At 51.3% G+C, this 25262-nt stretch overlaps 1 protein-coding gene across 1 annotated transcript in view; it reads left to right on the top strand.

The window, feature by feature from the left end:
* SPTBN4 (spectrin beta, non-erythrocytic 4) overlaps positions 1–25262 on the top strand; it is a gene marked incomplete at its 3' end in the record, with an annotated part of 69646 nt that overhangs the window by 27991 nt on the left and 16393 nt on the right. The window contains exons 15-20 of the mRNA XM_082677619.1: positions 2081–2831; positions 4604–4806; positions 8080–8170; positions 11624–11770; positions 13155–13418; positions 24221–24445. Coding sequence (XP_082533745.1) covers positions 2081–2831; positions 4604–4806; positions 8080–8170; positions 11624–11770; positions 13155–13418; positions 24221–24445 — 1681 coding nt within the window. The remainder of the gene's footprint in view (positions 1–2080; positions 2832–4603; positions 4807–8079; positions 8171–11623; positions 11771–13154; positions 13419–24220; positions 24446–25262) is intronic.

The following is a 25262-nucleotide window of genomic DNA, read 5'->3' as shown; positions in this document are numbered from 1 at the left end:
AACCCAGTTCTGCCTGAATCCAGAACTGGGGCTGTTGATCATATTTATATATTCAGTCTTCCCAGCAATTCTGTGGGGTGTAAATTACCCATGCGAGAGGGGAGGAAATGGGGGCTCAGAGAGGTGAAGGTGGCCTGAGGTCACATGGCAAGTTATGGGGATCAAGCCTGGATTTGTCTGACTCCAGAGATTGTGCCCTTCACTGCTGTGCTGGAAGATCCCAATATCCAGTGATTTCCAAGTCTCTGTAGACTGAACAATCCCAGGGCACCAGGGCCTAAAAAGATAATGACAGCAATAGTGATTTACGGCGTTTAGTGAGATGATGTGCTAAGTGCTTCAGCCACATGAACTCATTAAAAACACCCAATGAAGTGGACATAATTATCCCCATTCTCCAAATAAGGAAACAGGATCAGAGATGGAAATGATTTGCCCAAGTTCACATGGCAAATCTGGCCAGAGCTGAACTTGAACTTGAGTCCTTCTGATTTCCGAGTCCTAATTTCTGCCCTTATGGTGTGTCCATGCTAGAGGTGACAGAGAGTTCACAAATGGACTAATACATGAACAAGATATTTAGAGAGTTTTAAGGATGTATGCAGGAAATAGAGTGACCTGGTAGGGCATAACTGGAGCTTGGGGGTGATTTGAGATCTTGTGGTCAGCCATAACATTGTGAGCTGGGCCCTCAAAGGGGATGAGAAGGCAGCCAAGGAAGGTCCCCCCATCAGGTGGGTGGGGCTCGGGTGGACCTGCGGGAAGCCCTTTTTCTTCAGCTTCCCTGAGAAGGGAGGGCAGCCTGCTTTGGGGCCACCTCCCTGGGGGCTGGCTGAGAAAAGGATTTCAGGACGGTGAGGGCAGAGCTTAAAAAAAAGGGGTGGGGGGAACGGGAAGGATCCATCCACAGGAAGAGTACATATGGGGGAGGGGAGGGAGGGTACAGAGCATTCCAGGCAGGGAGCACAGCCAAGGCAAAGGCCCTGATATGGTCTTCGGGACCATATCAAGTCCCCATATCAAGAGTGGGGACTATTATCCCCACTCAATAATAGTAGCTAACAGGTACTGTTTTAAACCATAACTCATTGGACTCTCACAACACCCCTATGAGGTAGGTACTGTGCTATGTCCATTTTACTGGCGGGGAAACTGAGGCACAGAGAAGGTTACTAACCGAAGGGTACATAGCTCAGATTTGACTTTGAGCCTGACACAGCCAGGCAGTCCGGCTCGGATTCTGTGCTTATAAACTGGACCATACACTGCCTATGAAAGGAAACTGAGGCCCAGAGAAATACCATCTCTTGCCTGAAGGCACAGGGCAATGCGTAATTTTCCCCATTTATTTATTTTGGAATAAAACAGGTTTGCCTTAGCACCTGGCTTATAGTACATGCTCAGTAACTATTCATTGCATCCAACGTATTATCTGATGTCATAAGCCAGCAGTTCCCACACTCTTTGGTTTCAGAACACTTTGCACTCTTAAAAACTATTAAGGACCCCAAAGAGCTTGTTTTAGTGGGTTATAGCTATCAATATTTACTATATTAGAAGTTAATACTGAGTAATTTTAAAATATTATGTCGTTAAAAATAACAATAATAAACAGTCTGTTAACATAGCTAACATGTTTTAATGAAAAAAAACCTTTCAAAACAAAAAAAAAATGTAGCGAGAAGGATGGCATTGTTTTGCGTTTTTGCACATCTGCTCAATGTCTGGCTTAAGAGAAGGCAGCTGAGTTCTCAGGTCTGCTTCTGCACTCAGTCTCCGTCCTGCAGCCTCTGGAAAACTCCACTGTACACTCGGGACAGAATGAAAGTGAAAAGGCAAATAGCATCTTAGAATTTTGATGAAGATAGTTTTGCCCTTGCTTAGATTACATTTTGAGAACCGCTGTTCTAAGCAAATGTACCTGGCAGAGTCCATTTAACACAGACAGAAACTGGGGCTCGGTGAGATAAGATGACATTCTGAGGTCACACAGTGGCTGGGTTCTACCTAGGGTCGATGGGCCCTCCACACCCAAGAGGGGTCTCCGTCCTCCTTAAGCCGCCCTGCTTCCCCTGGGCAGGTGGAACCGCATCGTGGAGCTGGCGGAACAACGCAAAGAGGAGGTGAACGCGGTGCTGCTGGTGGAGAACCACCTGCTGGAGGTGGCGGAGGTGCGCGCCCAGGTGCGCGAGAAGCGGAGGGCTGTGGAGAGCGCGCCCCGCGCGGGCGGCGCCTTGCAGTGGCGCCTCAGCGGCCTGGAGGCTGCTCTGCAAGCGCTAGAGCCGCGCCAGGCGGCCCTCCAGGAGGAGGCGGCCCTGCTGGCTGTGCGCTTCCCGGCTCAGGCTGCGCGGCTGCATCAGGGTGCCGAGGAACTGGGCGCCGAGTGGGGCGCGTTGGCTAGCGCAGCTCAGGCCTGTGGCGAGGCGGTGGCGGCGGCCGGGCGTCTACAGCGCTTCCTGCATGATCTGGACGCTTTTCTGGACTGGCTGGTGCGCGCCCAGGAGACGGCGGGCGGCGGCGAGGGCCCCCTGCCCGGCAGCCTGGAAGAGGCGGACGCGCTGCTGGCGTGCCACGCCGCCCTCAAGGAAGAAGTGGACCAGCGCGAGGAGGACTACGCGCGCATCGTGGCGGCCAGCGAGGCACTGCTGGCGGGCGACGGCACCGAGCTGGGTCCAGGCCTGGCACTCGACGAGTGGCTGCCGCACCTCGAACTTGGTTGGCACAAGCTGCTTGGCTTGTGGGAGGCGCGCAGGGAGGCGCTGGTCCAGGCGCACGTCTACCAGCTCTTTCTGCGCGACCTACGCCAGGCGTGGGCGGTGCTGCGCAACCAGGTGCCCGCTTCCGGGTTGACGAGGGCGGGGGTCTGAGGCCGCGGGGGATTTCGGGGACAAGGAAATGTATGGAGGAGTGTGTTTGCGGGGACCACTGGCTTCGTGGCTTATCTGCTGTCAGCGGCGGTGTGTGTGTGTGTGTGTGTGTGTGTGTGTGTGTGTGTGTGTGTGTGTGTGTGTGTGTGTGTGTGTGTGTGTGTGTGTGTGTGTGGTATCTGGTACGGATGGCTGGGTTTGTGGAGCATCCGGTGTGAACATGTGTGGGTGGGTGTGTAACAGAATTTGAGGATTATGATGTGTGGGGTGGCTTCTTATTTTAGGTGAGTTTGTGGACTATTCTGAGTAAGTAATGCATTTGGGTGTTCATTGGAGTGGCTTCTTGGGTTTGTAGATTGTCTGGAAGGAAATAAGAGTATGAGGTTGATTGGTGATGGTCAGTGGGGTTTAAAGAAGATCTTGGGGTGGATAACAGAGGATGAAGATTATGGTAGAGGGAATTCAGGCTGAGAGATTATTGGGGTCAGTAAATGGTGGTGGATTAAGTGGTTCTGGGGGCCTAAATTAGCAGATTATCTTCTTATTGCGAATGGCAATTTGCAGAGTCTCTGGAGAGGGTAACTGCCTTTATGGCTTGAGGAATCAAGTGCTGTGGTTATCTGGGAACAGCTGATCCATTTGGGGGAACTTTCTGGGATGGGAACCAAATTTGAGGATTTGGACAGGATGGAACACCCAGTTTTCAGATTGTCCAAGAGTAGGTACCAGCCTTTAGCGATCATTTTATTTATTTATTTGGCTGCATCGGGTCTTAGTTGCGGCCCGTGGGATGTGGGACTTTTCGCTGTGGCGTGGGCTTCTCTCTAGTTGTGGCGCGCGGGTTCCAGAGCGCGTGGGCTCTGTAGTTCGTGGCACACGGTCTCTCTAGTTGAGGCGCGCGAGCTCAGCAGTTGTGGCACGCGGGCTTAGTTGCCCCATGGCATGTGGGATCCCAGTTCCTTGAGCAGGGATCGAACCTGTGTCCCCTGCATTGTAAGGTGGAGTCTTTACCACTGGGCCACCAGGGAAGTCCCTAGGGGTCATTTTAGAAAGCATGACTACCTGTGCTGGTTATCTAGAGAAAGCTGACCCAGTTAGAGGATTACCTGGAGAAACAGGCAGGGGGCCCCTGGAATCATGAGGTTACTAAACATTGGAGCTGAGGTGGCCTTGAGAGACCCTTTCTGATCCACCCATTTTACCAGTTAGAAAACTAACCCCAGAGAGGGAAAGAACTTCCTTGAAGTCACACAGGACCCAGGTCAGTCTTCATCAATTAACCAAATATTTACTGAGTGCCTCCTCTGTGCCAGGCACTGTTCTGCGGCGGAGGCCAGAGGAAACAAAACACAAAATCCCACCCTCGTGTGGCTGGCATTCTAGTGTGTGTGTATATATGTGGGGGAGGAGATGATAAACAAGTAATAGCATATATAATATCATGTCAGGTATATGCTATGAAAAATAATAAAGCAGGATAAAGGGATATGGCTGGGGGAGGAGGATGCTATTTTAAACAGATGGTCAGAGACCTGAAGAAAGTGAAAGAGCCAGCCGTGGGGCTATCTGGAGGGACCAGCATGGGAAAAGGATCTGAAGTGGGACCATGCCTGGCGTGTTCAATGCTAGGACAGTGAGCAGGGGAGAGGAAAGTGGTGGAAAGGCAGGCTGGCAGCCTCTCCCTGGTCCTGGAATGAAGCAGGGGTAAACGGAGCATTACCCCTCCCCCATTCCAGGAGATGGCCCTGTCGGGTCTGGACCTGCCGGGCACCGTGGAGTCGGTGGAGGAGGCACTGAAACGGCACCGGGATTTTCTCACCACGATGGAGCTGAACCAGCAGAAGATGCAGGTGGCCGTGCAGGCTGCTGAGAGCCTGCTGAGACAGGGCAACGCCTACGGGGAGCAGGCCCAGGAGGCTGTGACTCGGCTGCTGGAGAAGTAGGTCCCTCAGACCCCAGGGGCACAGGGGGTGGGATCTCGGCACAGGGGAGGGGCAAGGAGGATTCCCTTTCTTTCCATCACATTTCTGCTCTTCTGTCTCTCTTTTTTTTTTTCCTTGGCCGTGCCGTGCGGCTTCCGGGATCTTAGTTCCCCGACCAGAGATCGAACCCATGCCCCCTGCAATGGAAGCATGGAGTCCTAACCACTGGACCTCCAGGGAATTCCCTCTCTGTGTCTTTGATTTCTATTTAATTCCATATTGCTTTAGATTCGATTTAAATTGATGATCTGTGAAAAGGTAACTTGTGGTCGATAACCCAAAAGCTGCAAAAATGAAAAGTTTCTCTCCCAAGCCTGCCCTCAGCCTGGGATAGCCGGACTGGTTGTTAAAATGTTAACATCTACTGTGTGCCAGGCACTGTTCTAAGCCCTGAACAAAACGGCAACCCCGCCCCGCCGCAAAAAAACACAAAACAAACCCCAGCCCACAAGCAGAGTCCTTTAGAGGATTCCCTTCAGCCCCACTTCTTTCTGTCCGTCATTGTTGCTGTTTCTGCCTTTCCTGGTGACCCCAGCTTTCTCCTCTCTGGCATGAGCGAGGCAGGAAGAGAGCCCAACGCTGCTCCATCTTCTGTCTCCTGATGGAAATCACACCCGGTCCCTCCACCACCGTCCACAGCCCCGAGGCCCCAGCCCCTTGGCTTTTCAGTCTCCGGCGACTTTTTTTCCTAAATTCATTTGGGACAAGGTTGGAGTTTCCTAAAGGAAAACTTTTATGGAGATTCTCATCCTGAGGATGGAAATTCATGATCTAGCATCCTCCGCTCCAGGCCCGGCCCCTTCCTTCTTTTACCCAGCATTTCTTGAGTGTCTGCTGTCTGCCGGGCTCTGCAGAATGGGGAGGAGGAGCCTGGAGAGCTGTTCTTCTGAGTCACGCCTTCATTCCTTTGCAGTCATTAATGGCTCCTTTCATTCTATTGTTTATTCATTTATTCTTTTAAAAAATTTATTTGGCTGTGGTCGTAGTTGCAGCACGTGGGAGCTTCGTTGCCGTGTGTGGGATCTTTAGCTGCGGCATGCGGGGTCTAGTTCCCTGACCAGGGATCGAACCCGAGCCCCCCTGCATTGGGAGCACAGAGTCTTAGCCACTGGACCACCAGGGAAGTCCCTATTCATTTATTCTTCAGCCAATTAGACAAGTACTGAGTCCACGCTGTGTTCCAGGCCCTGTGTGGGGCAATGCTGGACGCGCATCCTGGGTGACCAGGACAGAACACGATTCCTGCCCTCATAGAGCTCACATGCTGTCTGACAAGGATGGCCCAGGATGGTCAGGGCCAGGATGGGAGAGATGCAGGGGGCCGTGGGAGCCCTGGGGTCAAACAGGGCCAGGTCCTAGTCCCAGCTCTGCCTCTCAACCTGTAGATTCAGAGCAAGTCACTTCCCTCTCCACGAGCCTCACCTCGCCTGGAACCTGGCCCAGCCCTGCGTGCAGGGCACTCTTGCATCTTGGCACATGAGGCTCAGAGAGGGCAACAGACTTGCCAGAGGTCACAGCTCTTTTCTCACCCTCCTGGAAACAAGGGATTTTCCTCATCCCTAGGACTGATGCTTGACAAGTTGGCTGCTGAAGGCCTGGAGGGATTGAGTCTGGTTCAATTTCAGAGGCATTTCCTATTTCCTGGTTCCTGAGCTGAGTCTTGGCAGGACGGAGTACATATTTTGCTTGTCTCTGGCCCTTCCATCCAGCTCTGCCCTTGGTTCTCTCCGTAACTCTCTCCCACACACTCCATCTCTTTGCCTCCATCTCCCTGTACAACTATGTATCTCTGTTTCCTTGTCTGTCTCTCCTTGTTTTTTCTACCTATACCTTCATCTCTCTTTTTTTCTGCCTCTCTGTCTCTCTTGCTTTCTTTCATTCATAAAATATGTATTGAGTACCTACTGTGTGCCAGCTCCTTTTCCTAGGCATTGGGGATACAGGTGTGAGCAAAGCAGACAAAAAATTCCTGCCCTCATGGAATGACGTCCTGGGGGGGGAGACAGACAAGAGAAATGTGTAACATATGCAGTGTGTTAGATAGTGTTAAGTGCAAAGGAGAAAGTTAAAGAAGGAAAGAAAGCCAGAAAGTGTTGGGGAGTGATCAGCAGGGGTCTTGCTAAGAATGTGACATTTGAGTACACTTTGGGGGGAAGACCGTTCCAGGCAGAGGAAACAGCCAGTGCCAAGGCCCTGAGCTGGGAGTTGCTTGTTCAAGGCACAGCAAAGAGGGACCCCCTCAGCCGTCTCCACCAGGCCTCTTGGGCACTTTGCCCTGCACTGTGGGCAGGAGGCCAGACTGCTGTGGTGCTTGCTGGCTCCGGGGTGGTCGGGCCTGGGTCCAGCCCAGCCAGTTCACTTAGGCCAAGGGCCCGCCCCTCCTTGCCTCCGTGTGGCTCCGGCTGCATCCATCCATGCCCTGCTCTCATCCCTCTCTCCAACTCTGTTGCAGCCTTCTGTCTGTCTTGCTGTGTCTTTTACTGGGGGCATCCGGCCACTTCTCTTCCTGTCCCTTTTTGGGCTGTCCCTCCCCTGACCCTCTCTGTCACTTTCCTTCCCTCTGCTTTCTGTCTACTGCTCTCTTCTCTCTCTCTTTCTCTGTCTCTGGCACTACCCTTGCTTCATTTCTTCCCTTGTGTTTTCCTATTTTCTCTATCTCTGGGTCTCTTTCTTTGTCTGTCTCTCGTCCAAGTCTCTGTCAATCATTCCCTCTTGAAGTCTTTGTTTCTCTTTATCTCTGGTCTTGTGCCTGTATGTGTTCCTGTTTATCTCTCTAAGCCTTTGCATACCCCCCCACCCCCCCGTCAATCTATCTCTCCCTCCTAATCTCTCTTTCTCCCTAGGTGTCTCTCATTCTCTAAGTTTTTATCTCTCTCGGTATCTCTTACTCTGTAGGTCTGTTATCTCTCTCTATGGGATTGTGTCTCTCTAAGGGTATTTCTTTCTTTTCAGATATCTGTCTGTCTCTGTCCCTCTCTCTCCCATTCTCTCTCTCCCCCCACCCCGCCTTCCTCTCCCTCCCTCCTCTCTCTTCCTCCCCCAGCTCTGTCCCTGGCTTTGCCCCCACTGATGTTTCTTTGCCTTTACTCCCTCCCTACCTTGCTCTCTCCTCTTCCTCACTTGTACATATGCCCCAGGTTCCTAGCCCTGACAAGCCTGACGCCCTCACAGCCCTACTGCCAGCGCCCCCAGACACAGGCTTCCCCCAATTCCTATCTCTCCACCCCCAGGAGCCAAGAAAACCAACTACGGGCCCACCAATGGATGCAGAAGCTACACGACCAACTTGGGCTGCAGCACTTCCTCCGAGACTGCCACGAGGTAGGAACTCCAGCTGTGCTGGGGCACAGGGACTTCGTTCCTAGACAGGGAAGTGCTCCAGCACCGAGGCGCAGTGGGGGAGGGGGCGCCCCGTCTAAGTGGGTCGCGGAGCGAAGTTCACTTCGCGCCGCCAGGAGGCGTGCGGATCCTGGCCTCAGTGCGCATGCTCCTCAAGGCTCCTCCACCCACGCGCTGGGGAAGGAGGGAGGGGCCTTGGGTGCCCCTGGCAACGGCGCGCGTCCGCGCCCACAGGTCCCGCGGGGACGCGCGCTGATCTCACCTTTCCCCGCCGGAGGTTCGTGAGCAGCTCTCTGATGGGGAGAGAGGGACGGGAGACAGGAGAGGGGTGGGGGGAGCCGTGGGTGGACCAGAAGCCCAGAGCGCAGCTTCGGTCAGAGACAGTCCCCGACCAAGCCTTCGCCCCTTTAACAGTGTCCAGGAATCAAGCTCTGCCCCTTTAGAGATGAACTACACAACCATTAGGACCAACCCAAATCAGAGGTGGTCCAGGTCCCCTCCTCCATTAGAGACAGCCCAGGAGATATGCTGCCTTTCTCTCCTTACCCTGCATTCCATAGAAACTATTCTGCACCCTGACCACATAAGAGATGGCCCCATGAGAGATGGCCCAGTAAACATTTTCCTAAACCCAAACAGAGATGGTCCTGGTCTCATCTATCTACCTGACTCAGGATAATTCGTACCCCCTCCGCGATGATACAGTACTTAAGTTTCCCCCAACCAAAGATGGTTCAGGAACCAGGTCCGAATCTCCCCAATTAAAGATGATTTGATTCCCCCCATGGTGAACCCCCATGTTCTCCCCACACATGAAATGGATAAGGGCTTCCATATACCCCCTCCCAACTCAAGTCCATTAGAGATGGGTCTGGGACTCGAGCCCACTAGAGATGAGTTCAAGAACCCCCTGTCCCCCTTCTTCCCACTGGAGATTATTCTGGACTGAAGTCTTATAAGAGATATTTCCGGCTCCCTCCCATATTTTTTACCCCTGTATAGCTGAGGTAGCCAGGAATCTGAGCCCTTTCCCACCCCACCTCACCCCCTCACATAGCTGACGTAGCCCAGGCCCCAGCCTACCCCCCTCCCCCCCGCCGTTTGATTTGTCCCAGGAGCCCCTTCCCCCTCTCGTTAGATTGTTCTGGACCAAGCAGCAATCATCTGAGATGGCGCAGGAACACCCCCCTCCCCATGCTTTAGGGAGGGTGATGATTTCTCCTCTACGCGCATCTGGGGCCCGGCAGAGAGGCGGGCACGTAGGCAGGTAGGGGGCGCGCGCGGGCGGGCGCGCGCGCTGCCGCTGCGCGGTGGCGGGGGAGGGGGCGCGCGTCCGCCGGAGACTCAGCCGTCACCGCCGCTGCCGCCGCCGTCGCGGTAGAGGGGCGAGAGGCCCGCCCGCCCGCTGCAGGGACCGCCCGCCAACGCCTCCGCCACTTCAGGTCTCGGGGGCGCCCAGGGGAGGGGGCTGACGCGCACCCCCGCCGAGGCGGGCGGGGGAGGGGGCTTGGGCGCGTGCTCGCCCGCCCGCCGCGGGAGGGAGGGGCGCCGGCGGCGCGGGGGCGGGTCGGTAAGGCGCAGGGACCCCAGTCCTGGGGAGGGGCCCAGATGCCGGGAGCTGTCCGCGGTGCTGCTGCGGGCCAGACTGAGGGGCCAGGTCCCAAGGGAGAGTAGCGGAAAGGGAGGACTTCTAAGGCTACTCCTGGGGTAGTGTGGATTTGCCCTGGGGGCTAAGGGGGTCCCAACCTCTCTAGGGGCCTCTCCTCTGGGTAATGGGGCCTCTGAGATTTGCCCTGGGGTTGGGGGACCCTCAGCCTTTGGAGAGATTCTTCCCTGGTTCTTGCAGAATCTGCGTTAGCCTTAGATGATGGGGGCGAATCACTTTTGCGTGGGTCTGCCGTGGGCGATGAGGGTCTTGGACTTGCTCTGGGTTTGGAGGGCTCTGACACTTGGGAGCTTTTTTCCTGGGTTGTTGGGGACTCTGGCTTTGCCCTCAGTGATGGGGGTCAATCACTTTGGGAGGGCTTTACCTTGATGACAGAGTACCTCTCCTTCAGGGGCTTTGCCTTCCCTATGCGCTGTGGCTGCCATTGGCAAACTCTTCCCTGCTTGTCGGGAATCTGATAGCATTGGAGGATTCAGCATTTGACTTGGCTCGTGTGTGTGTCTGTGTATGTATGAGGGAGTATGACGCTGTCCTGGACCCCTGGGGAGCACATGCTCAGGGGACATGGAGTGGGGTTTGGCCGACTGGGAATTTGTCCTTGGCTATGACTGTAAGCCAGAGTCCGTGATTTTCTGTTGTTTTTTTTCCCAAGAGGGAGGAGGAGGATCTTGTGACTGAGGGGGGAGGAGAAAGGGGAGGAGCAAACTGCCCAGGTGCCAGGTTTGGTCATGAGTGGGGAGGTTCCTGCTTGAGGGACGAGTCTCATTGGGAGGGAGGGGGGGCTCAGAAAGCAGCCCTGTGACGGATCTGCTGAGGGTGGCGAGAGGGTCCCACTCCTGTTGCTTGCATTTGGGATGACCGGTTTTGTTGGTGAGTGGGGGCGCTAGAAATAGCTTTAGTTTGGGAGGGGGGGTTGGCTGCGGAGGTTCTATCTGGTCCATGCTGGAGAGTCTGATGCTAGATTTGTAGCATCTCATTTGGGGTAGACTCATGTGGGGAGCCAGAAGGTAGCCCTGATGCTTGCATTTGGGGGGTTGGCTTTGGTTGGGGGCCACAATGCATCATGGTTTTGGTGAACTGTGGTCTTGGGCTGGATCCTCAGGGCTGGATTTGGGGAGTTCTGTGGGCTCATTCAGGAGGCTGGATCTGGGTTGCAGGGGATGGGTCTACCCCACATTGGAGGGATGGTTTGGAGGGAACTAGACTTGGCACTAGTTGGGAGGGTTTTTAGGGGTTCATCTGGCCATATTGGGGGTCTGGGACTAGATATGGGGCTTCACCTGATACCTTTGGGAATGGGTTGGAGATCTTGAATTGGTCCTTATTGGAGGTGGCTGAGACTGAATTGAAGGGTCTAAGTATTGCTGGGGGTGAGGGGTGCAAGACTGAATCGGAAGTGAGTTGAATTAGGTTGGAGGGCTTGTTTTGGAGGGCTGATTTGGCTATGGGTGGGAAGACTGGCCTAGGAACCCTACCTTGGGGCTTAGGGCTTATGAGGAGTTGAGAAGGGCTGCCCTGAGGACAGAGGGCTAAGAGACGTTGCATTCTGGGGACCCTTTCATCCATCCCCTACTCCCCAGGAAAGGGCTTAAGCTGCACACCCCTGCCATAAAGGCCTCACTTGCACAGCTTTTTCCATCCCACCCTTCTCTCCTTCCCCAGTCCTAGAAGCCTAGGCCCTGAACCTGGGACATTGTGGAGGGGATGGGGGGGGCGGGGCTATGGCAGGTTGTGGGGAATTGGCTGAGCTCCTCCCCCATCCTGCACAGCTGGATGGCTGGATCCATGAGAAGATGCTGATGGCGCGAGACAGCACGCGGGAAGACGGCCACAAGCTGCATAAGAGATGGCTCCGGCATCAGGCGTTCATGGCAGAGCTGGCTCAGAATAAGGAGTGGCTGGAGAAGATTGAGAGGGTGAGTATGCAGAAGGACCCACTGCCCATGCCAGGTGCCAGGGGCCTCCAGGGAACCCATGTCTCACCTCCTTCACCCTCCGCTGCCAGCCCGCTCTTCTCATACCCCTGAACTGGTTCAGATAACTTCCACATCTGCTCCTAGTTTTGTGGCCTTGAGTAATTCACGTAACCTCTCTGAGCCTCAGTTTGCCTGTCTGTGAAATGGCCAACATCTCTTCTGAATGGTTGTTAAATATTTCACCCCTTCTTATAATCTCCCCTACCAGGCTTCCCTCCACACCATTTGGAGCATTTAAAATAGAAAGTCAGGTAGTCAGGTTGGGGCAGCCCTGGGAAGCTGGGGTTAAAGTGAACATTGGGTTCCTACAACCGTGGGTTCTCATTCTGTCTATGCTGTTACCAGCTCTGGGGCCTTGGGGGAATTGTGTTAACTTCTTTGAGCCCCAGTTTTATTGAAGTATAGTTGATTTACAACATGGTGTTAGTTTCTGGTGTACAGCAAAGTGATTCAGTTATATATATGTGTATACATATATACGTACATATACATATTATTTTTCATATGGTTTATTACAAGATTTTGAATATAGTTCGCTGTGCTATACAATTGGACCTTGTTGTTTATGCTCTGCTTTAAAATTAGGAAATAAGAAATGTAGGCTCTTGAGTACATAAAGTGCTTAACACAAGGCCAGGCACCTAGGAGCTGTAATTGCTATGGTATTGTTCTTTTTAATACATCATATGATATATGTGGCTCTAGGCCAACATATATTGGAGCTTGACTTCAGCTTGGAGGGACCCAGGCAGATTTTTGCTCTAAGCATCAACCCCCAAAACTGCCCCTAGACCTGCTGCCCTGGATCCCCCCACTCTTTTCACTCAAAACAGAGGGACCCAGGTGGGTCTTAAACCCTTAAATGGCCACCGATGCCCCATAATGGTGGCACGTGGCAAAGCCACTCTCCTTGACTTGGAGTTTAATGGAGGTTTGTTCTCTCTGTCTCTTTCTTCCACCTCTGTCTCTCGCTCCCCTTCTCTGTCTTATGGTCCTCTTCCGATGTTTCTAACTTTGTGCACATCTCTGTATCCACCACTCTATGGCTATCTGTCTCTCGCTGTCTCCTTTTCATGCCTCTGTGTTGTCTGTCTCCCTCCTCACACCTCTGTCTATCTGTCTGTCTCTCCTCATCTCTCTTCCCATGCTTGGTGCTTTCTCTCCAACCACCCGTCATGTCTCTGTCTCTCTGTGTGTCTCCAACTCCTTGATTCTGTCTCTCTCTCCACGTCTCTCCCTATGTTCTGCTGCCCCCATATTTCTCTGTCCCTCCCCACCATCCACTCCCTCCCCCTCATTTCCTGCCTCCCATCGTCTGGGGCAGGAGGGCCAGCAACTGATGCAGGAGAAACCAGAGCTGGCAGCCTCGGTGCGGAAGAAGCTGGGTGAGATCCGGCAGTGCTGGGCGGAGCTGGAGAGCACCACCCAGGCCAAGGCGAGGCAGCTCTTTGAGGCCAGCAAGGCCGACCAGCTGGTGCAGAGCTTCGCTGAGCTGGACAAGAAGCTCCTTCACATGGAAAGCCAGCTGCAAGATGTGGACCCTGGTGGGGACCTGGCCACTGTCAACAGCCAGCTCAAGAAGCTGCAGGTACGGCCTGGCTGACACAGACGGGGGCTTTCTAAACACAGTGGGGCCAGAGTCAGGGTCAGATCCCACTTGAGGTATTTCAGACAGAGGGGATTTAAGATAGGGATTTATTTCAAATGTGTTAGAAGAGCTGGAAACAGAAAGGGAATACTGAGGCAGTCCAGCTAGTAGCCACTATTGGAAGCACCCACCACCCCTAGGGAAGGGGGTACAAAGGGGGAGGAAAGATTTAGAGCCAAAAAGCAGTAGGTAGATCACAAGCACACTGAGGGTTTTCCAGGACCCTGACACCTGTTTCCTGGATGGAGAAACCAAGGCCCAGAGGTAGGGGGCTGGCTTTGCACAGAATAATAACAGCATTCATGGGACTTCCCTGGCGGTCCGATGGTTAAGACTCCGCGCTCCCAGTGCAGGGGGCACAGGTTTGATCCCTGGTGGGGGAACTAAGATCCCCATGCCACTCGGGCAGCCAAAATAAATAAATGAATAAAATAACGGCATTCATGGAGTGCTTCCCCCACCAGCCTCTGTGCCGAGCTCTCACTGACCCCTCCCAGCAACGCTAAGAGATTGGTACTGTTATTATCCCCCATTTGACCAACGGGGAAACTGAGGCACGGAAGGTAGAGAGCCTGGCCCAAGGACGCACAGCTAGCCAGTGTCTCCATTACAAAACAGCGGCTCTTAGAGAACAGACACAGTGTCTGCTTTATCTCTGCTCCTAGCCTGGCAGCCTGTGGTGCTTGGTATCTTACTGTTTGATGCGCTGACTGGAGGTGCGAATGTAGGAGCTGCGTCTCACCTCCCAAGGTGTGACAACTCCTGCCTTTACATCCCAGGAACAATGTCTGAGGCTCTGGGAGGTGAACTAATGGCCCAGGGTAGCCAGTGGCAGAGCTTGGATTCAAATCCAGGTCCCTCAACTCTTCACCACTCCTGCGTAGTTATGCTTCTAAAGTGTCTGGCAAAAAACAACAAAAAAAAAAAGTCGGCTGATAATAAAAGCACATGACACTAATTAGTATTTATTCAGTTATCTATGCAGCAAATCTTTATTGAGCACCTAGGCGCTTTTCTGGAATACAGCAGTAAGCAAAACTGACAAAAACTCGTGGCCCCCGTGGGGCTCACATTCTGGCGAGGAAGACGGGCAAAGAAGCAAAGAGCAACAAATCTGAATAGGATGTCAGGGACGTCATTGCTTTCTGTACCCCAGCGGTTCTCAACTGCCTTGTCTCCAGGATCCCTTTACCTCTTACAAATCACTGAGATCCCAAAGAGCTTGTTTGCGTGTTTAATATTTACTATATTAAAAATGAAAACTGGACATATTTAAACGATTGATTTTGTTTAAAAACAACAACAATAAATCACCTATGAACCCCAAAGCATTCTTTTATGAAGAATAACTATATTTTCCAAAACAACAACAAAAAAAATGTAGGCAGAAGATTGGCATCGTTTTCAACGTTGCAGCTCTCTTTCATGCCCGGCTTAAAGGAGCACTGGAGGGAATTCCCTGACGGTCCAGTGGTTAGCACAGGTTTGATCCCTGGTCGGGGAACTAAGATCCTGCATGCCACCCGGTGTGGCCAAAAAAAAAAGAGCACTGGCTTCTCACCTCTGCTTCTGCATTCAGTGTCTCTTGCAATAGCACTGGTCATGCGGTCCCTGCAAAACCCTGCTGTGCACCTGGAAGAGAATGAGAGGGATAAAGGCAAATTAACAGCTTAGTATTTTTTTAAACAATGTTGTAACCTTGCAGACCCCTTGAAAAGATCTTGGGAATCCGCAGGAGTACCCGGACCACACTTTGAGGACTGCTGATCTGTGTTCTGTGCCAGCCACTGATAACCTGTCCCTCCTCCCCAGCAGCCCTACGAGGGAAGTGCTGTGGTTATCCTAACTGGACATGTGAGGAAACCACAGCACAGAGAGAGTCCTGGCTCTCCCAAAGTCACACAGCCACCAAGTGGCCATTCAGGACCACATTTAGTTCCCATCCACCCTCCTCCCTCGATACTCCCAGACCATAGTGCGGAACGTGACCCTCTCACTGGCCTCTGAAAAATCCATCACTGCCTGAGGTCCATAGCTGCGCAGGCAGTGGTCACGCAGGGATGACTCGGCCCCACGTCTGCTCTGAGGGATCACCTGGAATATCGGCAGAAACAAGTGGTGGCCTGGATGGTCAGACAGAGGAGGGAGCAAGGAGTAGTAGCAGATAGGGGCCAAGTGATGAAAGCCCTAAGGGGTGGCAGACAGACCTGGGTTCAAATCCCAGCCAGGGCGCAAGTGTAGTCCCTCTCTGAACCTCTGTCGTCCCATCTTAAGTAGGACTGCCTCAGCGCGGGCATCCCAGGGCCAGGTGAAGGTGTGCACTGGGATGTGGTGAGTTCCCAGCAAATGGGGATCTGTGACTGTCAGGATCCCAACAGGAAACAGAAGGCATGCTCCACTGAGGACGATTTGAAGAGGGCCTATCGAGAGTCTTGACAAAGGTGTGAGCAGGGAATGGGGAAGCCTTGGGGCCGATAGGAGGGAGCTTTACTTCCGGGCAGGGGTGAGGGGGGTGGGGGAGGACAGGGGGTGCAGAGTCACCTGGAAGGAGCGGGGACCCTTAGGCAAGAATGGTCGCTGCTGCAGGGAGGAGCCGGGAAATGATAGGTCCCCTCCGCTGCGTTCACAGGACTTACTTCATGGGTGCAGCCCCACAGGACCCCACACTCGGTTTTATGCTCTGCTCTCCTGTTTTGAAATTCTTTTGGCCGTGCCGCGGAGCATGCAGGATCTTAGTTCCCCGACCAGGGATAGAACCCGTGCCCCCTGCGGTGGAAGCATGGATTCTTAACCACTGGACTACCAGGGAAATCCCTGTCCTGTTCTGAAATTCTGAACATTTGAATCAAGGGACCTGCATTTGCATTTTGCACTGGGCCCTGCAAATTATGTAGCCAATTCTGAGCCCAGCCAACCTGGAAGCCAGAAGACAGGGGAGCCAGTTGCTATGGTCCATACAGGTCAGCCCACCCGACTCCGCCCCCAGCGACCCCAGGGCACAGAGCAGGATGGAGAAGCTTAGACTGTGGGTCAGGAGGGGCAAATGGAGACCTCCAGCACAGCAGCAACTATTACTACGACTATTCATTGTCTTACGATGATGACTAACTCTTCCTCAGTAGTTTATTTCAGTGAATAAAAGCACAGACTCAGGACTCAGCAGGTGTGGGTTTGAATCAGAGCTCTGCCACTTACTAGGTGTGCGATGTTGGGCACGTGGCTTTGCCTCTGGTCTGAGCCTCAGGCGCCTCCTCCTTGCAAAGGGAAGGACCCTAATGCTAAGCCATTTGGTGACAGTGGGACTCTGGGTGGCAGTACATGCCAAGGTCAAGGCCATGGATGCTGGAGCCTGGCTGCCTGGGGTCAAGCCCAGCTCTGTGACTTACCAACTGGCTAACTTGGAATTATTTCTCTTTTTGTGCGTCAGTTTCTTCTTCAGTCAAATGGACATAATAACAGTAGTGATTTCATACGAACATTGTAAAGATTACAAGACGTACTGCAGGATGTAGTTTCAGAATTGCTGACCCAGCAAATCTGACTAAGAGACAGTTCTCGCTTACAGGTTTTAAATTTTTAATTGTCTTCCACCAGAGGGCACATCGTCACTATACTGTGTTCAAAAGTTGGGTTATTTCTCTGCCTTCCGTAGATTCTGTTATTTATGTGAAATAGTTGTTTCATTTGTTTCTGATTATATTCCAGTTTGGCACGTCCCCCGATCCATGGAGCTTTTAAAAAATGTATTTGGCGGGGCGGGGGGAGGTGCTACATGAGACGTTAATATAACGCCGAAAGTTACAACTGCCAGTTTACAGTTCACCTGTGACAGATTGCTCGCCTGAGTCCTGATGCCATTTAATGCTCTCGTCCCCAGCAGCAAATGAGAGCTCCTGTTTCTACCCATGCTTGCCAACACTTGGTGTTGGCAGACTTTTTAGATTTTTTTTTCCCAGTCTGGTGAATAGGCAGCATCTCACTGCGGTCTTTGCGTTTGCATTTTGGGTGGAACTGGTGACCTTGAGCATCCTTGTCTCCCTTTTTGGCCATTTAGGTTTCAGAGGGAAGGTTTGGGGCCTCCTGCCCTAGACAAGTACAGAGCCGGCTCTTCCCTCCACATGGAGGGGGTTAGGCCCACCAAGCCCTGGGGACCAGGAGGTGAGGTCCCCATTGTTTAAGGGAGAGACTGAGGCCCAGGGCGGATGAGAGCCTGGGGGGGGGGGGTCACACAGCGATGGGTAGGCCCAGCACAGGACTCCTGGCCCCTTTCCCCAGCAGAGGGAGCCCGAGGTGGGGAGTGACTCAGTGGGCCAAGGCCCCATATGGAGTCCAGCTGGGCCTCAGGAGCTGCCACTGGGGAGGGGAGCGGCCTCCCAAGGCCCTGCTGTCCCCTGGGGCCTGCCTGAGATCCCAGACACTGTGCATACGCAGGAGGGAGGGGGTCGGTCCAGCCGGGCACATCTCCTGGCTGCTCTACCCCTCAGGGCACCAGGGCCAGGCTGGGCTGGGGGAGGTGCTGGCTCTGGATCTGAGGGGGTGTGGCTGTGAGAATGATCTCTTCCCCCTCTGCCTCACTCTGGGCCTGTCTCCCAGTCTCCCCCAGTTCCTCTGTGTCTCTCTTTCTCTTAGTTTTTTTCTCTCTCTTTCTCACCTGTCTGTCTGTCTCTCTGTCTCTTTATCTCTCTCTGTCTTACTCTCTCACTCTCTTCTCTCCGTCTCTTTTCATTTCAGTTCTCCATCTCTGCCCCTCTCCCTTGATCTCGCCTCATCCCTGTGTCCTCCTCGTGTCCTTCCCCTTGTCCCCCACCCCAGCTGCTGCAGCAGCCTTCCTGGAACCCCGCCTCCCAGGTCTAGGCCATGTGACCCAGAGTCCTCCTTCAGGGCCTCCTCCAACTGTCCTTGCCGGCTGAGGGGCCAGATGGTAGAGTCCCAAACCCCTGCTTTCCCAATCCCAGGGGTCTGACCAGCTGGCCTGGCTCAGCCATGGGCTCTTGCTTGGGGAGGGAAGCGGGGCGCTGGTCTCCTGCCATCTAAGGGGGACCAGTCAGGGGAAGATGCACGTGGAGTCTTTGCAGCTGCTGAGCTGAGTCCATAAAGACTACCTCCTAAGCCAGGCTCTTTTCTCTGGCCGAGAAAACACTCCCTTTGCCCCTTTTCATTCTTTGCCCCACATTTCTTCATCTAGCGCATCATGGCCCAGAGTCAGGGGCTACACAGTCCAGGGTTTGAACTCTTTGCCCCACATTTCTTCATCGAGCTCATCATGGCCCAGAGTCAGGAGCTACACAGTCCAGGGTTTGAACCCTCGTTCTCCTACTGTGTGACTGAGGACAAGTGACCCCACCTTTCTGAGCCGCATCATCCCCAATTACAGAGAAGCAGAGTGACTGAGGGCCACTAGGGTTTCGTGGTCACTTGGTCCTGGGTTCAAATTCTGGTTCTGGCAGTTTTTACTCTGGACCAGGCATTGATCGTCTCTGAGCCTCAGTCTCCCCAGCTGGAATATGGGAAGACAGCAGGTGGGTCCGAGAAGGAATCAGGTTGATGTGGGGTTCAGAACTTGTGTGTCACCATGGGGCAGAGCGCCTGAAGCTCTTTTGGAAGTAGGCTCTTCTGTCTTTTGTTTGTTTGTTTTGTTTTTTACCTTTAGTCTCTCTCTTTTTTTTTTTTTGGCCTGTGCTGCGTGGCTTGTGGGATGTTAGTTCCCCGACCGGGGATTGAACCCAGGGCCTCAGCAGTGACAGCACGGAGTTCTAACACTGGACCACCAGGGAATTCCCAAAATACACACTCTTAAAGAGTACAATTCAGTGATTTTTAGTGTATTTACAAAGTCAAGTGACTCTCACCACTATCTAATTCCAGAACATTTGCATCACCCCAAAGAGAAACCCCGCACCCATTAGTTCCCTCTACTACTCTACTTTCTGTCTCTACAGACTTGCCTATTTTGGACACTTCACATAAATGGAATCGTACAATATATTGTCCTTTGTGTCTGGCTTCTTTCACTTAATGTTTTCAAGAATCATCCCTGTTGTTTCTTTGGTTTTAACGTTTAAAGCTAGTTTACTTTTTTTTTTTTAATGTTAACCTTTCATACCAAGAGAAGCAGAAGAGCATGGTGACCAACCCAACAAACAAAATCAACACACATTTATGGAGACTTACTCTGTGCCAGGCATGGAGCCAGGAGCTGGGCTCCAGTTGTGAACCATACGAGCATCTCCATCTTCCCTGACCTCATACGCTGTTGTGAGGATTAAACGAATTCATTCTTGTCAAGCGCTTAGAGCAATCAGGGTGTGTTACCCATTATCGCTGCTGTGGCAGGAAGTTCAAACAGAAGGGTATGATGTGTAAAGTGAAGTCTTCCTTCCTCCTCCACAGGCAAGTCCCACTCCGCAGGGGTGTAACTGCTCTCAACTGTTTCTGCTCTATCCTTCTAGAAATATTCTCTGCAGACCCACACACATACACATGACATACAGCCTATAGTGAAGCTTGCCTTTTCACTTGACAAAACACCCTAGGCATCCTTCCTTGTCACAAAATCGAGGATAGAGTCTGTCCTTTTAAACTGTTGCATGGTATTCCAGGGGTAGTTTGACAATGTCATTAACCAGCCTTTGAGAAACCTTCGGGCTGTTTTCAATCTTCCGCTAGTATAAATAATGCCACAACAGACATCCCTGTCCATATGTATTTGAGCCTGTGTGCAAATATTTCTGTAGATAATAATCCTCAAAGTAAAATTTGGGGACCAAAAGGTGTATGCATTAAACTTTTTCATAAATATTGCCAAGTGTTCTCCTGAAACGGCAGTGGACACACTTGCAGTGTGAGAGCCATCCATCTCCCCACATGGCTGACGTCATTAGGTATTAGCAAGCTTTTGCATCTCTGCTAACCTGAGAAGTGAAAGATACTGTTTTGTAGTTACTTGAATTTGCATTTTCCTAAATATTGAAGGAGGCTGAACATCTTTTCATGTGTTTAAGGACCATTGTACTTCTGTATCCTTAGCCCATGTTTGCAGGAAAGGATACACATTAAATGGCTGTTCAAAATACGTGGCATTTTTGTAGAAGTAGAAAAGCGGCAGCGCCTGGAATTATTCCATGTCGGGTCACGCGGCCACTTGCTGGGGAGGTGGTAGAGGAGTTTTCATTTCATGGGGAAGTGGAACTTATAACCTTCATATTTCAGACTATATTTGAAAGTTTCCTGAATTCTAATGCAGTTTTAGTTTTCCACACATCACAACAATGTTCTTCTTAGCGAAAAAGTTTGGGGGATGACTATTTCATTTTTCTTTGATTTCTGCCACTTATAATTGTGCCTTTAAAAGTTTTTCCATTGTACATGGTTTTGACTTGTTATAAGGTTTGATTTTTCCCCATTTTTATGACTCCTACAGATTGTGAACTGTATCAGCTGGGATTCTTTGGGGTGCAGTTCATAGGACTTAGGCTAGAAGGGGACAGTGTTGGCTCACATAGCTGGAAGATCCAGGGGGTATGAGCTTGGGGCATGGCTGGATCAGTTCCTCAAATTACATCCTCAGGAATCTCTCTGTCTTTGTTTCTGCACCCTGCTTTTCTCTGTGTTGGCCTCGTCACTGGGGAGCCTGTTCCCTCCTGGTGGCAAAATTGTCTCCAGTATCCCAGGTCTGTGCTCTTTTACCTTTAGGAATACGATGAGAAGGAGACCACCCCTTTTGAGCTCACACACCTTTCCAGCAAAAGTGGGAAGAGTTTTCATTGGCTGATCTTAGGTTACATGCCATCTCTTACCCAATCCTTGTGGCCAGGGTGATTCAGTGTTTCTCATTGACCAGGCCTGACTCACATGGCCATTCTTGGACCGCTTGGTTTCATCAGCCCCTTAGGAAACTGTGATAGTTTTCATTGGCCCAGCTTGGGTAATAGGACCATCCCTGACCCAGTGTTCTGATTGGCCAGGTTTAGAACATGTGGCCACCTTGGCCCTCTAGGTTTTATCAGTTCCTCAAGAAGTTCAGGACCTGAGAGTGGATTTTCAGGTGCTGCAAAGGAAGGGACGGATGTTAGGCAGGCAAAACCAACCCCTCTGCACTACAGAACCTCCCAACAAAAGTCTTAATTTGGTTCTTAAGTTTCCAGCTTTGGGTTTCAGTCTTTTGCTGTAATCTGTTACCACTTAATTTCATTATTTTGTTTTCTTTTCTAGACTTCCCCCATCTGTTTAGAATCACACAATACATAAAATTTGGGGTGGGGGGAAGATCCTACTAACCTAGATATCTTCGGTAAAACAAAGTCTCACTTCAACGTGCCTCCGGATCCCACACTCCAAAGGGGACTTCAACTATTATTTGGTGTGCATCCTTCTAGATCTCTTTCTATGTGTTAATAGATGTGCCTATATGGATTACCAATGGTTTCCTTTTCTTTGTATTTCATGCTTAATTTAAATTCTTGAATAAATAAATATCATGGTCCAGACATCAAAAACTATCTAAAAAATCCTATGTGAAAAGTTTCTCCTTCGTCCCTGTCCCCATTCACTAAATTCTCATCCCCCCAATAGGTACCATCTGTTATTAATTTCTTGTTTATTCCAGGGAATTTTTATGCATGTGTAATCCACTACAAATATCTATTCATAAGTAGGTTCTAAAATTGTTTTCCTCTTAACAGTAAATCTTGGGTATTATTCAATACTGATGTGGATTTGTTTAACCGTTTCAATCTTCATGAGCATCGAGGTTGTTTCCATTTTTTTTTCCCCCATTATAAGCTCTGCTATGATGAGGTCTTTGGACAAACATCTCTGCTATGATGACCATCCTCAGACAAACATCTTTGTGCGTATGTGCCAGTGTTTCTTTTTTTTATTAATTTAGTTTTATTATTATCATTTATTATATTTTTGGCTGCGTAGGATCTTCGTTGCTGTGCGTGGGCTTTCTCTAGTTGCAGCGAGTGGGGACTACTCTTCATTGCGGTGTGCGGGCTTCTCATTGCGGTGGCTTCTCTTGTTGTGGAGCACAGGCTCTAGGCGCGCAGGCTTCAGTAGTTGTGGCACGCGGGCTCAGTCGTTGTGGCTCACGGGCTCCAGAGCGCGGGCACAGTAGTTGTGGCGCACAGGCTTAGCTGCTCCGCAGCATGTGGGATCTTCCCGGACCAGGGCTCGAGCCCATGTCCCCTGCATTGGCAGGCAGATTCTTAACCACTGCGCCACCCGGAAAGTCCCTGTGCCAGTGTTTCTTTAAATACATTCCTAGAAGTGCAAGTACCAGTGCTGGATCAAAGCATTTTGACACGTATTTCATTTGGATAGGACCTGCCAAACTGCCTTCCAAAAAGGCTCTACTAATTTACACCACCACTGACAGTGGCTGAGTGTGCCCATCTCCCTGGATCTTTGCCAACACTAGATATTATTGATCTTTTAAATTTTTGCCAATCTGATGAATAGAAGAGGATACCTTGTTTTAATCTGTATTATCCTGCTGATTAGTGAGACTGGGAATCTTTTCGTGCACTTATTTTTTCTTCTTTGTGTTGCCTGTTCACATCTAATGCCCATTTCTCTTTTGGGCCATCTCTCTTTGCTGATGTCATTCATCTGTGCATTGAACAAACCGCAACTGAAGGCCCATTACATGCTGGACACTGTTCTAGGCACTTGGGAATACAGAGGTGAATTGACACAGCCTCTGCCCTCATGAAGCTAACATTCCAGAAGCAGGAGACCAATTAAAAAAGGCTTCACAAGTAAAGACAGTTATCGGATGGTGGTTAAGTGCTGCAGAGACAAAGGAAGCAGGATAAAAGGGAATTCTTTTACTGTTAAAGAAACTAGTGCCTTGCTCTAACACATACTATTTTTCCAGCTTGTTATTTGCCTTTAACTAAATCTAGAAATTTAGGTTGTTGCAAAAGTATTTTTTTAAAAACAAAAGTATTTTTTGTGGCCAAATTTATAAATCTTTCCCTTTACGGTTTATGTGCTTGGAAAGATTTCCTCCATCCCAAGATTATAAAAGCATTTGCCCCGGTTTTCTTAGTATGCCTTATGGATTTACTTATTCCACTTAAGTCTTTAATCCATCTGGAATTATTTTCAGCATAAAGAGTGAGGAAGGGATCCAGCTAAATTGGTCAGCGACTTGGCCCCTGACCATTCACTGAATAACCCATCCTTTCCTCGGAGGTTGGAAATGGCATCTATAAACTGTATGAATTCTCCTGTGTACTTGGGTCTGCTTTTCCACTTTCTGTCTATCCCTGTGGCACATCAACCATTATAGCTTTGTATTTATTTTTGATATTTGGAAAGGTTGACTCTTTGGACAAATTACCTAACTTTTCTGGGCCTCAGTTTCCTCCTCTGTAACATAGGGATACCACCAACCTCGAAGGGTTTTTCTGAGAAGTAATGAACTAATGGGCCACTTTAGTCCAGGGGGTCAGGAAAGACTCTTTGAAAAGGTAACAGCTAAGCTGAAATCTGATTGACTGGGAAGAGCATGCCTGGTAGGGGGAATAGTTACGGCAGAGGCCTTGAGACAGGAACTAGCTTAGTGGGTTGCAGGATCAGAGAGGAGGGCAGCGCTTCTGGAAGGAATTGGGCCAGGGGAGAGTGGAATAGTGGGCCTCGACCAGGGGTTTGGCTGTCACCATAAAGGTACTGGAGAGCCACAGCGGGATCAGGAGGGAGGGTGGGGCCTGCTGACCCTACCCTTGTCCCTACAGTCGATGGAGTCTCAAGTGGAGGAGTGGTATCGCGAGGTGGGAGAGTTGCAGGCGCAGACGGCGGCGCTGCCGCTGGAGCCGGCGAGCAAGGAGCTGGTGGGCGAGCGGCAGAACGCGGTGGGCGAGCGCCTGGTGCGTCTGCTCGAGCCGCTGCAGGAGCGCCGCCGCCTGCTGCTCGCCTCCAAGGAGCTGCACCAGGTGGCGCACGACGTCGAGGACGAGCTGGTGAGGATCCGCGCGGGGATCTGGGGCGGGAGGGGTGTGCGAGGGTGGGGCGGGGCATGAGGCCAGAGGCGGGCCAGCCGGCAGAGGGGGTGGAGACTGGGATGGGGGCGGGGCCATGGGACTTAGGAGGGTTCAAGGGTGGAGATGGCTGAGGGACTTATCCACTAATAAGCAGATAGACTCAGTCATTCAGTCCTTAAGTTTTTCACTTACTTATTCACTCATTCATTCACTCTTCCACATTTCATTAACACTTTCAATCACTCATTGATTTATTCATGAAGTTATTGATTTATTCATCCACTCATCCTTTATTCATTCTTTCACTCATTTATTTATTATTCACTTACTCACTTGTCACTCATCCATTCATTTCCTCATTCAGCCATTCACTAATTTGTTCATTCAGACTTGTCCTAAGTCAGTGACAACCCAGTGTGGTTAGGAATGTGATGCGGGAAGCAGGGGGCTGTGAAAGCCGGGAGGAGGCATCTGGCCAAGTTCAAAAGTCAGGGAGAGTTTCCTGGAGGAGGGGATGTCTGAGCTGAGACGTGAAGGAAGAGTCCATTTGAGGGAGCCTGCTGAGGGAGTGGGAAGGGAATTCCAGGAAGCAAGACCTGCCTGTGCAAAGGCCAGAGGTAAGCGTGAGCCTGGCTCGCGTGCAGAGAGCAAGACAGAACATGTCCAGGGAGGAGGCTGAAGGCATGACCAGACTTTTAGGCGAGGAAGGGCCTTGGATGCCGGGGAGGCTTGCATGCTTACAGTTTAGCTGGGAGGGAGGGGTCCTTGCCCTGCTCCCTGTGTCCTTCCCGTGACC

The sequence above is a fragment of the Grampus griseus genome (genome assembly GCF_964374135.1).
Source record: "Grampus griseus genome assembly, chromosome: 19".
Taxonomy (NCBI): Eukaryota; Metazoa; Chordata; class Mammalia; order Artiodactyla; family Delphinidae; genus Grampus; species Grampus griseus.
Note: the sequence above shows the minus strand (reverse complement) of the source record. Positions and strands in the feature narration are given on the sequence as shown.